Source organism: Arachis hypogaea, chromosome 15 (assembly GCF_003086295.3).
Source record: "Arachis hypogaea cultivar Tifrunner chromosome 15, arahy.Tifrunner.gnm2.J5K5, whole genome shotgun sequence".
NCBI lineage: Eukaryota > Viridiplantae > Streptophyta > Magnoliopsida > Fabales > Fabaceae > Arachis > Arachis hypogaea.
The window spans coordinates 157077256-157091944 of NC_092050.1; the positions used below are offsets into that span (position 1 = coordinate 157077256).

Sequence of the window (14689 nt, forward strand, 5' to 3'; positions counted from 1 at the left end):
GTAAACCGTCTGTGAGATATATCATCTTCTCACGAGATTCTTGGTTCTTCACTTCAACTCAATTCAGCTCAGTTCAACTCGCTCCGAGTTGACTCAGTTCCCCTTCTTCCTCCTTCAACAGCTAGTCTTCTCCGTCAAATGCAAAACCCGCTGATTCTCTCCGGAATCTCCACACCTTCCTCCGTCTCCTTCTTACCCTTTTGACTTGGCTTTTTCCTTCACTTGAATCTGATGGCTCCGCATCTTCGCTATTCCTTCTTGCTCCTCACTGCTCTATGCTTCCTCCTTCGACTCATCGCTGCTGCTGAAGACGGCGACGCCGATCCGATTTACAAGTGAGCTTCATTCTCTTTATGAAATTCATGTACTATTGAGCTCTGGATTTTGCTCTAACTTCTCACTCTAGAACCGGATTTGGTGTTTTACTATAATTGCCATGACAAAAATTGGAACTTTCAATCATATAGTGTGTTTTGATAGTTTGGGAAGAGTTTAATGGGTGGTCTTGGAATCTTTTTAATCTATATATTGAATGATTCCGTTTAGTATATTTTTGGAATCTCAATCCCTGCATAGGGAAATGAATGATGATGTATATATTTGTTTGGTTTAATCTCTGTTGTTAAGCATGGAGTGTGTTAAATTTGAGAGTAGATTTTTTGAGATCATTCTTATCATATCTTCTGTGTGTAGTTCATAGTTGTGTTTCTTCTCGGAACTTTGTTGTTCTGTCTTTGTGTAATTAAAATTTGTGTCTGTTGTGATGTTCAATAAAACAGTTGTGGCATTGATGTTTCGATCACTAATTTGGCGTGTTTGGTTTCTATTTGGAACCCAAACCATGGTTTAGAACAAACCTATAAAGGAGAAGCTTTTTCCAAGTGAGGTTTTCAAATTGGGAAACAAGACAAGCTATTTTTCGTGGGATTACAATCCAAACGGTAAAGGATAGACTTTATGTAAATAAAATGGCATGCCTTTGTGTTGTTGGTGTTAATTGTTATGGCATACCTGGTGAGACTCATTTTTTGGTCATCTATTGAGGTAAGCAAGGGAAATTGTTGTCAAGTTTCAACTATTTCCTGACCTTGCATAAATGCCCTTTGATTTGATTAGTGAAATATCTATTTTCACTATTATAAGTTGTAATAATTAAAATTCCTATTAGTATAATAAATCTAAGGTCACAGCAAATAGGTTGGTCTTTATTCTTTATGGTTACGACCGACGAGGACTGATATGTTGAGAAGACGACGAGATTGAAACCCTGCTCCCAGAAAAAGAAGTAATTTGGATTGAATGGGGATTTTATGGCATTAGTATAGGAAATTTTATTGCTGCTGTTATTGTAAGATTCACCTGGGTTTCATCATCATTCACACATCCTGCGCAACTCTCATGCTTCAAGTAGTTTGAATCTTTTTCATGCAATTGCTTGAACATTTTTATACATATGATGTTTCAGCGTTAATAGCTTTATCTAGCACATTTAGGTAAGCACAAGTATCCTGTTCAAAGTTGTGTGTGACTCTCTTTCAGCTTCTCTGTTTTCTTGGTATGGATGCATTTGTCTCTTGTGAATGCATTTGTCTCCTTTTGACATTTTGCTATCTATCAACAACATGTTACCATGGTTATGCAGCTTCAGTCTTGACTTTTATGCAAAACATCAAATAATTCCTTACCCTTTTGGTTAAGTTCTAAAGAGTCTAAGGGCTTGATGGAAGGAATTTAAACTTTCATAAGGTCCTCATTCCATTTGCAAAAATCTAACTCTTGGTTTTCTTTTAGGTGGTTTTAATTTTAATATTAGAAAAGTTCGAGGCTTATTTATTGTTGGTTGTAAGTTGTAATTTGCAAATAAGTCAGGTCAGAACAGCAACTGCAAAATTTACACACGTCAAAGAAATTGCTGTGTTATTGATAACAGCAAGAAAATTATCCCATGTTCTATTCAACAATATGATCAGTTTTATTGTGATTATTGAATTTCAGAGGTTGCGTGGAACAGTGCGAGAAAACTGGATGTGTAGGTGATAGATGCTTTCAACACTGTAAATTCTCATCAGACGGAAAACCAGTTGATGGTCCATGGTACATGCATGAACCCCTTTACCTGAGGTGGAAACAATGGGACTGCCGCACTGACTGTCGGTATCACTGCATGGTAGCTAGAGAGGAAGAAAGAACAAAACTCGGTGACAAGCCTGTCAAGTATCATGGAAAATGGCCATTTCGGCGTGTTTATGGGATTCAGGTTCTTTCATGAATCTCATATGAAAAGCTTAGTTGTTATATGGGTTGGTTGGTTTCAGTTTCTCAATGTGGCATGGATATGTTATATATGGTTTCAGGAACCAGTTGCTGTTGCTCTGTCCGCTCTTAATCTTGCTATACAGTTTCATGGCTGGGTGTCCTTCTTCATTCTTGTGTATTATAATTTGCCTTTGAGGCCAGATAAGAAGACCTATTATGAGTACACTGGCTTGTGGCACATCTACGGAATCCTATCTATGAATTCATGGTTATGGAGTGCTGTTTTTCATAGTAGGTAAGTTGTTTGCTAGTGATTACCATTTATGTTCTATACTAAATCTTGTTTCAGTGTTGTAGACTTGTAGTAACAACCCCTGTAGCACAATTTTAGTTTCTTGTTAGTTCCTTACTAATTTTCTTACACTTTAGGCATATCTATTTTGAAATTTTACACCACTATGGTCATAAAATATTTATACTGACTACATCACAAGACAATTTAAAGAAGGTAGATTATGATCATCCTTATTAATATACATTATTACAAGGGATCTATGCCAGCTATGCTTTGTTTGATATTTCATTTCTGTGATTATAATAGGACCTTTTTCTGGAGGGTTTTAATGTGTATTTTAAATAAACTTCGTTATCTGTAGGGATGTAGAGCTAACACAGAAACTAGATTACTCTTCTGCTGTGGCATTACTTGGATATACCCTCATCCTAGCAATTCTTCGAGCTTTTAATGTGAGGGATGAAGCTACAAGAGTTATGATTTCCGCTCCCTTGATTGCTTTTGTGACAACTCATATCATGTATTTGAACTTCTATGATCTTGCTTATGGTAATCTTCTGTTCTTAAGATTGCTCTCTGTCCCCTTCTATGCAGTATACCAATCTTGCACACGTATGATGATGTGTCGACTGTTCTTTTCAGGTTTGAACGTAAAAGTTTGCATGATAATGGCCATTTTGCAGCTTCTTATTTGGGCGGTATGGGCCGGCATTTCCAAGCATCCAGCACGGTGGAAATTATGGTTGGTGGTAGTTGGAGGAGGAGTAGCTATGTTCTTGGAGAATTACGATTTCCCACCTTACAAGGGATATGTGGATGCTCATGCACTGTGGCATGCAACAACCATTCCTCTCACATTCCTTTGGTGGAGTTTCATAAGAGATGATGCTGAGTTTAGAACCACATCACTTCTAAAGAAAGTGAAATAGCAGTGCTTGTTGAATGACTCAAATGGATAGAAGGGGTGGAGGATTAGGTGAAAGGACATACATGGCTTCTTATTATGCCTACTTTGATTTGTACATCAGAACTTTCTCTTTCATTTTTGATATGAGCCATTAACAACAGCTGCTACTTTCGGCCCAATACAAGAAGATGAAAGCGATGAGAAAGCAATTGGGACAGATAAACCGTTAGCTGAGCAGAGAAACAAGTGTGTGAAGAAGCAACCAGCTTGGATGAAGGACTATGAGCTGGGAAATAGAGGTGCTGTATAGCATCAAGTTAGTTACGTAACAACTTAAAGAGAGAAAAGGTTAAAAGGAAAGGCAGAGAATCACAGGGTGGTAAGAAATATACCTAACTAACTTGATTCTTATTTCTTACCATTCCTCAATGATAACAATTCATATTTCTTACCGCTCTCTGAATCTCTGCCTTCTCTTCTAAACGTAACTAACTTGTTGCTACCGCTAATTTTATTACTCTACAGCACCTCTATTTCACAGCTCATAGTCCTTCATCCAAGCTGGTTGCTTCTTCACACGCTTGTTTCTCTGCTCAGCTAACGGTGGCCCGATTGCTTTCTCATCGCTTTCAGCTTCTTGTGTTGGGTCGGAAGTAGCTGCTGTTGTTAATGGACTCGTATCAATTTTCCTCGTGTGTAGCATTTATTTTGTAATGCTTAACACGATGGTTTTATTTGGTCTTTTTTTAACTTTGTTTAACACCTGTTTTCCTCATTTGTTAGAGATATTTCCTTTGTAAAATTTAAATTTGCAATGTCTACTACTCCTTCTCAAAACACCAACCTCCCTTTGATGAATCAACTAATCTAGAAGGCTAGTGCTTAGTATAACAGATATCTGTTTTTATTTTTATAAGAACTTGGCTTTGAAATAAACTAGTGAAGGATTTCCTTACTGTTATCTTTTCCCTTCCCCACCATTTCTGCAACAAAAAGAAGGAAAAAGAAAAGAACAAGGAGATATCAGAAGCAAATAAAATTGTTATATGTATACTAAAAACTAATTACTAGATCAGTTAATATGTATTTATGTATATTATTTAATTTATTTTTAATATATATTTTATATTTTAATATAAATTATTAATTTAGTATATACTTTAGTACTCATGTAGTCGTCTTGCTAGGTGTGTTACTATATATTGTACACATATGATAAACCAAATACTAATACCAATGATAATGAATGGGGTCAGTGAGTAGGATCCACATAACAATAATACAGAAATATCGTCGACCTTGTATTATTTCATGCTGTCCACCTAAAAATAGAAAAGAGAAAAAAAAGTTGTATTACTTCATATCATCCGACATCCAACCATGAAACATCTCCACGATTCTGGAAATATTCTAATTAGAATTTTTTTTTTCTGTTTCTGGCGCTGATACATTGCTCTTACCCTGAAACTTAGCAGCAATTATTTTCTAAGAACTTTAAGAGGTCAGAACTATTGACTTAAGATATGGATGAACTCAAGGTAGGTCAAGAAGCGTGTATAGTGTATCAAAATCTCTCTTGGCCATATTATACCACCTAAAAGCTACAAATCAGTACAAGCTTAGGAAATGTTATTTTGGCAAACTTACAAGCATGACTTGTGTGATTTTACACGATTCTCCTTGGTGGAGAATCATACTGATATGCTTGTAAATTAGGTATTTAACTTGCAACGTTATTTCTTAAAAGAATTTGTAAAATTGAATAAAACTTTTTAAATATATAAACTTGTACAATTGAATTATTGAGTAAATTACTGAATTCTGTTGTAGAAATAGTACTTTTGTACAATTTTTTAGTCAAAAATGATAACTTAGCCGCCTTTAACTCTATTCAAAGAGGGTCATCAAAGAGCAAGTTGGCCACTTTGTCACTTAGCACCTTATCTTAAGAAAAATGAAACGTACTTAGAAATCCTATTTTTTTTTTCTTAGTAAATTCAATTCAAATTTCAATCATCAAAGAAGTAGCACTGCTATGATTGCTGCTAATTAAAGGATTCTCATCCAAAAACATCAATGATATCCTTTGTACATGAATAACTTCATTCCTACCCATTCCTATTCACTTTCACTATAAAAGAACTAGGGGCTCACAATAAGGGAAAATGAAGAGACATTATTGTTTGAGTCTTTATCAAAAGAGTATCCGTACAAGAGATTAAAAACAAGTACAGATACATGCATTACAAAAAAGAAAACAAAACCAGACAAACACATTAGTCAAAAAACTAAATTGGAAAACTCCATAATGACACCTCAGTATCACCAACGTCCACGTCAGCATATCCGTACTCATACCCCATGCAATGTGTTGGGGACATGAGCACCATATTTCTCAACGATTCCGGCAATCCCAACACCGTCTCGGCCTCTTCCTCCTCCATACAAAACACTCCTTGTTCCTCTTCTTTTGGCACGGCTGCCGCCACTGCCACCTCATCATCGATACTTTCTTTGGAATTGTCATTAGTCTCCAAGGCCATCCTAGGTCGGAAGGCCTCAGCAGCCTCTGCTGCAGCCTTCTGGATGGCCTTGGCATCTGACGTGGCAGGCAACTGTAGCCGCCACGCAGAGTCAGCAAAGTTAAGGCAGGCATGGCGGCCTCTCAAGGCGATTGCTGCCACGTCATGGGCACGCGCCGCCATCTCAGCCGTGGGAAATGTCCCCAACCAAATCCTAGACTTCTTGTTTGGCTCCCTAACTTCACAAACCCACTTATCAGAGTTCCTCCTCCTCACACCCCTATACACAGGGTGACGTGTCTCCTTGAACTTCTTCCTCCCCGCTCGCTTCTTGGGATGGGTTGCCGCCAGCAGCACCTCCTCGTCAGATAACACGAAACCATGAGCGCCACCACCACTGGTACTTGCGTCAGAAACGGGCGAGGAAGTGTCATAGGAAGTGGAGAATTCAGAGTTAACAGCCGGCCATGTGGTGGAGTTAGAGTGAGTAGTAGTGAAGGTAAACATTAGTGGGAAAATACAAGAGAATTGGTTATATATGTTTAGAAGGTTTAAGTTGTTGGAGAGTGTGGTAGCGATGGTGTTATATATATAATAATGATATGGGTTTGGATTTGGAGGTTGAAGAAGAGGAAATTAAAGTGAGGAGTGGGAGAGTGAGGGTTAGAGAATGAAGAGGAGCCAGCTGGGGTTGATGACTGAGTAAATGGCGATGGGGGAACGTTGAAGGAAGGTGGTGGCAAGGTTCGTACGAGGAGAAGAAGCTAATAAGACAGCTCAGCCTCCCAAGGTGGGACCCATTTTGAATTAGTATGCAGTGAGCACAGTTGGTTAACGGTGGATTTGCGTGGGAAATCGTGACACGTGGACAGGTGTTCGTGCGTATTATCTTATCTATCACCACATGTTACATTAAGGAGGAAATACAAGTACATATTGCGCGTTTCCTTGAATGGGAAAGCCATGCATGCATCACACTACTAGTGACCAGTCGCACCAAAATACAAAGAATCATATCATCATGCTCCTTGACTAGACTAGAATACTATATATACCAGTATCTGAATTACTGGTACACATACTTCTAGACCTAGAATATATTGTTACATGTATATGGTGATGCCTTACAATTATGAATATATGAAATAAACTTAGTCACCATGCTTATGCTATCCGAGTTATAACTCCTTTATTTGCTTTAATATTACAATTCATTTTAAGTTTCTATGTAGTTGAGGATACAGATAATAATAGTAAAAATATAATTATGTATATATTTTTTATTAATTTAAATTTGGTGAAAGCTCACCTGTAATATTTTTTGTATGAAATTAATAATTAAAAATTATTAAATAATAATTTAATTAAATATATAAAATTATTTAATCATTTTTAATTAATAAATTTATATAAAAATAATTGTACGTGAATTTTTATCTTTAAATTTTTATAACTTAAAATTTTAAAATTGAATTTATGTTGACGAAAAAAAATTGTGAAGGCAAATAAAAAATAATAAATCACGTACAACATCACAAGTTCAGAATAAGAGACAAAGTTCTAAGATTCAATTTCATTCTCTACAAGCTTAATTATTTGTATATTTGATAACTTTTATAACCTATCATTGTGTTAGCTATAAAGGAATTTCAAATAAATTAAAGAACTCTCCAATCAAATTCTTTATTAATTGTTCAGACTCTATTTTGACTCAAATTCTAAGAAAAAAATTCAAACGAGTTTTAAAACCACATTCCAATAAACTATACGGCAAAAAAATATTTTCGATCTAGAAACATGCACCTAAATACCTAACACTCACATCATTAAACTTATGTAGAAACTAATTTTAGATTTTTCAACATGTTTTCATTACGCTAAACTTTAAAAGTATCTTATAATTGAAGTTAACAAAGATTCGTTATCCTAATCAAAAGAAGAAGTCTACTTTGAATATTCAATCCAAATATAAATCCAATTTAGATGCTAAATTATAGAGTGAGAAGAGCAGTGAGAGTGACGGTGAGTACACGTGGCACATGGATAACACAGCTAATGTTACAGTTATACATTGTCTGAAACGCAGACAAATAGTTTCCAAAACACGGTTCAGTTTGACAGTTAGTAACCGCCCTTTGATTTCTTTATTATCTATTGTCAACCAATCGCTTTTTTTCAACAGAAAAATAAATAAAATAAAAATAGAGAGAACTTTTCTGAATTGACAGAAATATTGTTTTATTCAATTTCGCATCCTTCCCGCGGAAACGCGTACATATGGACGAACAAATGAATTAATCCAGCCCAACAATATCGATTAATATTAATTTATAAATAAATAAGTTGGTACTCGAATTAATACAAGTAAAAATTGTATTAGGCTGTAAAAAATATTCCCGTGCAGAAGGTTATTACTGTTTAATTTATATTTGACCTTAATAATTAACTTCATTAGATTTCAGATTATGCAAAATAATACATTATAAATCATAAAAGTTAACAAGAAATGACAAAGATGAGGTAAGCATCAAAGTGGTCCATGAAGTTATCCTCGAAACTCAAAGTAATTTCTGAACTTAAAAATTTTTCGTAATCGTCCCTGAAGTTGAGCTCCGGTACTCATAGTCGTCCTTCCGGTGAATTTCGTCCAGCTGGCGCAACCGAAAAGCTGACCTGGAGTCGTTGGTGACACGTTAGCAGCACAGAAACGACATCGTATATGGGATGGCGCCAAAATGACATAAGACGATGTCGTATATACAAAAAAAAAAACCTCCCTCAACGTTACACTAACGTATCGTCTTCCACGCTCAAAACACAAACACGACACAAAGCAGAGCTCTCTTCTTCTCTGCTACCCTCATCACTGGCGTCAGTGCGATTGCAGTTACCGGAGCATATTTCGGTGGAGAACCTAGGCTCCAGAGGATTGCCTTCATCATCTGCATCAGAGAGAGAGTTGTGAAGGCTGGTTTCTCTGAAACAAGTACGTAAAAAAAGATATAAATATGTGGTGAAGCTCTGTTTTTGAAATTTGTTGTTAATCTATTTTTCACAGGGGAAAAAACATTTTCTTCAAGTATTTTGTGTCAGAATGCATGCTTGTGTTTTGGGGTACTGGCTAAGGTTTGATCAAAAGTAGGTTTCTTAGTGGTTAGGCCAACTAAGGAGGTTTTTGTTAAGACGAAAACTTATTTTTTATGTCCAAAGGTTTACTGCAGTTACAGTTTTAGTTATGGAGTTAGTAAGTTGGTAATGTGGTTGAAGTTAGTGAGGCTGATATAAGAAATTTTTTTTTTGAAATTACAGATGGGTGATGATTTGATTACCATCATATTTCACCATGGAGGATCATTCATCACAGATGTTGATGGAGGTGTGACTTACAATGGTGGAGATGGCTCTAAGTTGCCAGGAGTTGATACAGACAAATTGGATGTCTTTTTTGTCCGAGACTACCACAAGAATCTTGGATATGACAAGGTGACTCAAACATGGTGGCTGGTGCCTAATAGGCCCTTGCAAAATGGTCTAAGGGCTATAACAGATGACAAGGAGCTCTTGGAGATGTGCTACCTAGGTCAGCAGAACAAGGGGGTTATTCATGTGTACTATGAACATGGAGTCTCAGAACCTCTGTACATTGAGGAAGCAGAGCCAGTTTCATCTAAAGGGAAGGAGCTGATCGTGATACAGGACTTGAATCCCACCCCAAATCCCACCACCAATGATGATGCCGAGCCAATTCCCACCACAACAGCATCTACTCCAACCTCTGCACCAAATGACACCACTATTCCCACCCAAAAAACAGACTCAACTACAAAGCTCCCACCTATTTCAATTTCTGTTAGTAAACCAGCAAAAAAAAAATACAACCCCACCCCACTGCAACTCCTATGTCCAACCCCAATCCAACCCCAAAAACAGTGACTCAACCTAGTAAAACCAAGCCGAAAAACCCACACACAAAAATGTCGCAACCCACTGAAATTCCTAAACCATGGTCGAAATAAAAAAAGACCAAGAAGTCTGCTGCACCAAGGAAAGGGACTAGGAATGTAAAATCTGCAGCACCAGCACCATATGGAAGGAGGCCATTAACAAGAGCAGCTGCTAGTGAAACTAGTGTAAGACGTAATAGTAAGGAAAAACAGCTCTAAACAGAATATGTTGCATTGTCTAGCTCAGAAAATTCCTCATATAGTGAAGCCAGTGATGGTAGTGAGGAGGATGAACCATATCGGCCTGATGGTGATTTAGTGTCTAGTGAGGAAGATGTGAGTGTGGAGAGATCAGCAGGAAAGAAAAAGACATGTGAAATTCAGAACCAGGATAGATAAGAAAACTTCTAAACAAAAGAGGGCTGTAATGGTTGAAGATGATGGTCCCGTGTGTGCTGACTCAGGCTCTGAGGATGATGCACTTTTTTTTGGACCAATTCCTAAGTTCGAGTCCATGGGAACATATCATGCTGCCCAAGATGAAGGTTATGAAGAATCTGATGGTGGAGACTCATGGCACTCAGAAGAAATGAAGACTCCTCCAAACTTTGAGGATGAGTTGGAGGAGGTTGATTCGGATGAGGTTTTTCCTATATTCAGAGATGGAGGTAGGTTTAGGGAGTTTAGGCTTGCGGTTGGAATGACATTCACTACAAAGATGGAGTTCAATGAGGCTGTGCGTGAATATTGTATATAGGAGGGTCACAGAATTTAGTTTAAGAAGAATGATAATGTAAGGATGAGAATTGTGGCTGGCTTGTATATGCTGCTAACAACACTGAGAACAATTACTGGCAGATCAAGACATTCATGGATGATTAGAGTTGTGCAAGGAAAACCAAAAATAGATTGGCTAATAGGAAGTGGCTGGCCGGGAAATTGGTGAAGAAGCTACAAAAATATCCTAACTTAAGACACTGTGAGGCTGCTGAGTATTTTAAGACAAAATGTGACTTGAAACTAAGCAAGTGTTCACTGACTAGGACCTTAGGAGATGCTAGGACTGTTGTGTATGGTGATGCTACTGCCCAGTATGGGATGGTAAGGGATTATGGGCTCACATTGCTTAAGAAACCCAAGCTCCATTGTCACAGTTGGAGTTATCCCTCAGCCCAACTCTGATGATGAACCAATATTTGAGAAGATGTACATCTGCTTGGATGCCTGTAAGAAGGAATTTCTGGCTGGCTGCAGTCCCCTCATAGGCTTGGATGGAGCTTTTCTGAAGACCCAGCATGGTGGCCAGATCTTGTCTGTAATTGGACAAGATGCAAACAATCACATATATGTGATTACATATGTAATTATCCCTATTAAAAATACTAAAAACTGGAAGTGGTTCTTGGAATTACTTCATCAATACTTGGGAGATTATAAGCAAAACAAACTCTGTTTCATATCAGATATGCAGAAGGTACGTTTTATCCATGTATTTGTTGTTTTGTTGTTGTATAATTTGTATTGGTTGCTCTGATATTAGCATGAACTGCTTATATATGCTGAACTGCTGTGTATTAGCATGAACTGGTATATATATATTGAACTGATATGTATGTAAAGAACAGGGACCAATTTGATGTCACTTATAAAACTTAAGGGACTAAAGTGATGTCACTTATAAAACTTAAGGGACTAATCTGATGTCACTTATAAAACTTACGGGATCATTTTGATGCTTGATAACATGTATTTCACCAGTTCTTTTTAAAATTTAGGGCCTAATCCATGCTGTTAAGAGGGTTTTTCCAGGTGTCCATCACATATTCTGTGTGTGGCATTTATGGAAGAACTTCAATAAACAGTGGAAAGATCTCCAGCTGAGAGGTTGCTATGGGAGTGTGCAAGGTGCACCAGCCAAGATGGGTTCTTAGAGAGTATCAAAAAGATTGAGAGGGTTAACAAGGAAGCTTGGGAGTATTTGAACAAGTGACCTAGAGACTCTTGGAGCTGGACTTTCTTCAGCAATGCATCTAAAATAGACAGTATCTGCAACAATGCTTGTGAAGTCTTTAACTCAAGGATCAAAGAAGTTAGAGCCAAACCTATCATTACACTCTTAGAGGAAGTCAGAATGTATGCAATGACGTCCATCGCTAGGAACAAAGTGAAGCTTAGTTCGAACACTGGTATTCTACCACCTATACAGCGCAGCAGGTTAGAAAAAATAAGGAAGGAGTCAAAGAGTTGGGTCCCGATGTGGTCTGGTGACTCTGAATACGAGATATTTGAGGTTCATGGGTGGCCAACTAACATGGTTGTTGATCTGGGAAAGAGGCTCTGCACATGTGATTTTTGGCAATTGAGTGGTGATATACTTTTACTTATTTCTTGCTTTGTTATTTTTTTTCTTCACTGTTGGCTTAATATTGGTAATATTTGGTCTTGTGTTAATGTTATTTAGGGATGCCATGTGTGCATGCTTGTGCTGCATTGGCAAGGGTTGGTAGAAGACCAGATGAGTTTTGTCATCAGTGGTTGACAATGGAAGCATATAATAACACATATGCCTTCCATATCAATCCAATTTCAGGTCAAGCCCTATGAAAAAAGTCACCTCATAACAGACCACAAGCACCTAAATTTAGAAAGAAACTAGGTCCACTTACAAAAAAAAAAAAAAAGAAAGGATGTAGATGAGGAGCCAAGTGGGGGTCAAAAGCAGAGGACGAAGATGAAAAGAATCTATCAAAAAGGTCACTGTCGTTATTGTGGTGAATCGGGATACACCAAGAAAAACTGTGGAAACAGAACTGCTGATGAGGTGGCTGCTGCTGCTGCTAAGGCTGCTGCTGCAGAAGCTACTGTTGTCCAACCTCCAGCTGCTAATGGTGGTGAAGCCACCCTTGTCCCAGAACCCCCCACCGAAATTCAGCTTGAAGTCAGTCAACCACCATTGTCACAAACCGACTCTCAAGAGGTTCACAAAATTAAATGATATTCAATCTTATTATGTGCATGTTTTTCTCCACTTTTACTAACTATTCTACATGTCTTCACTAATAGGTCTTGCCTCCTCCTGTGAGACCACCAAAACTCCCTCCCAAAAAGAAGTCATCCAAACAAGAAAAGGCAACTCCAGAAAGCAGGTTTCAAGTAACAACTACCCCACCTGCTGCCACCCCACCAGCAACCAGTCAACCCACAACTCTTCATCCGTCTCATCCTATGCAAGGTGCATCACAGGGGACCATTACAAGGCTTTTTAACTTCATGAAGTTTGTTCTCAATTATGGATTCAAACCACCCAGAAACAAAAATTGAAGACTAGGATTATTATGTTTAGAAGAAGATTATTTTGTTTAACTATTTTGATGAAGCAGTGTAATGCCTATTTTGAAAACTTGTGCTCCCAAGTGTTGAGGATTTTTTGTGTTCAAAACTTGTGTTCTCAATATGTTGAAAACTTTTGATATACTTGCAGAATATTACCCTGGCTCTGTAATGCCTATTTTGAATATGTTTTTTGCATTATGAATATATGATTATGGATTATGACCTCATTGAACTTGAGCTGTGACATATTTTCTTTTTGTTGTTCTCTTGTATGCCATTAAGATTAATTCCATTAGATGATTCTATTAGTAGTGCAGGAACAATTATTTACATATAACCTCTTCTTTATTCATATTTCAAATTATTCTTGCCCAGTTATGTGAAACAGTTTAATCTGCATTCCTATCAACCAAAATGACAGGTGCAAGTACATGAAGAGAACAACATATGCATATCACATGTCACTTATTTTTTGGCTAAATACAATTGACTCTGTTGCCTATCCAACCTTAAGACAAGAACAACAACTATAACCAGCAGCAGCAGCATACATGTTAACACGAAAATCCCCCCCATTTTCAAAACTCTAACTTTAGACTCTAGTCTTCCAAGCCTCCAAGCAATCTTCATCTTCCATTCTTCGTTGTCGTTTGAAGAGCTTGTTCTACCATCACATGTCATCGCATCTTCTTCCAGAATTTTGTCCACCCACAGAAACAACCCACACCACCTCTTACCTGCAGTCTAAACCCAGGAAAGTGAATCAACCAACTTTACATCTAGATTTACAACAAAGAATAGCATCAAGCACTTACATTGTAGTTTGGGCAACCCACGAACAGTCTCCCTGGATTAGAATCCGTCACTGACCATCGCAACACTGGTCTCGACCCGCATGCACACCATTCTGGCAGACGCGCATCTCTGTTTCTATTCATTCTCCTCATGATGCTTCCAAATGATCGTGAGTTGCTGGAGATCCAGCTGCGTTGCTAGCGCTAACCATAACATCTGGTGTTCGAAGATGAAGACAACACTGAAGACTCACCTCTGGTGCAACGGGGAGTAGACGAGAACAGCGTGTACGATGGAGAAGAAAGGAGAACAAAGTCAATTGGGGGTTAGGGTTTTTAACCTAAAATTAGGGACCAAATTGACTCCAAAACGTTTACTACGCCACGTCAGCTAGCCGTTGCGCTGCTAACGTGTCACCAACGACTCCATGTCAGCTTTCCGGTTGCGCCAGCTGAACGAAATTCACCGGAAGGACGACTATGAGTACTGGAGCTCAACTTCAGGGACGATTACGATAAATTTTTAAGTTCAAGGATTATTTTGAGCCTCGAGGATAACTTTAGGGACCATTTTGATGCTTACCTCGACAGAGATAGATAATAATAATAATAATAACAATAATGATGATGATGATGTA

At 37.8% G+C, this 14689-nt stretch overlaps 2 protein-coding genes across 3 annotated transcripts; one reads left to right on the forward strand and one right to left on the reverse strand.

Moving 5' to 3' along the window:
• LOC112751713 (uncharacterized) lies at positions 1-4295 on the forward strand. 2 transcript variants are annotated; one of them, XM_072217348.1, is made up of 6 exons: positions 1-335; positions 1996-2257; positions 2355-2551; positions 2913-3100; positions 3194-3631; positions 4092-4295. In XM_072217348.1, the coding sequence occupies exons 1-5, from the start codon at positions 232-234 to the stop codon at positions 3478-3480; spliced, it is 1038 nt and encodes a 345-aa protein (XP_072073449.1). In that variant the 5' UTR covers positions 1-231; the 3' UTR covers positions 3481-3631; positions 4092-4295. The 2 variants fall into 2 exon arrangements, with proteins under 2 accessions (XP_072073449.1, XP_072073450.1); XM_072217349.1 differs by having other exon boundaries at positions 51-335; positions 780-2257.
• A 1170-nt stretch (positions 4296-5465) lies between these two features.
• Positions 5466-7146, reverse strand: LOC112751715 (dehydration-responsive element-binding protein 1C). Its single transcript, XM_025800942.3, has one exon. The coding sequence runs from the start codon at positions 6485-6487 to the stop codon at positions 5747-5749; it is 741 nt and encodes a 246-aa protein (XP_025656727.1). The 5' UTR covers positions 6488-7146; the 3' UTR covers positions 5466-5746.
• Between the last annotated feature and the right edge of the window lie 7543 nt (positions 7147-14689).

Bases quoted from the DNA above. Each gene is read 5' to 3' on its own strand.
- LOC112751713 (XM_072217348.1), top strand. From the start codon at position 232: ATGGCTCCGCATCTTCGCTATTCCTTCTTGCTCCTCACTGCTCTATGC. The intron at 336-1,995 runs GTGAGCTTCATT...ATTGAATTTCAG, and splicing joins GACGCCGATCCGATTTACAA to AGGTTGCGTGGAACAGTGCG. The intron at 2,258-2,354 runs GTTCTTTCATGA...ATATGGTTTCAG, and splicing joins GGCGTGTTTATGGGATTCAG to GAACCAGTTGCTGTTGCTCT.
- LOC112751715 (XM_025800942.3), bottom strand. From the start codon at position 6,487: ATGTTTACCTTCACTACTACTCACTCTAACTCCACCACATGGCCGGCT.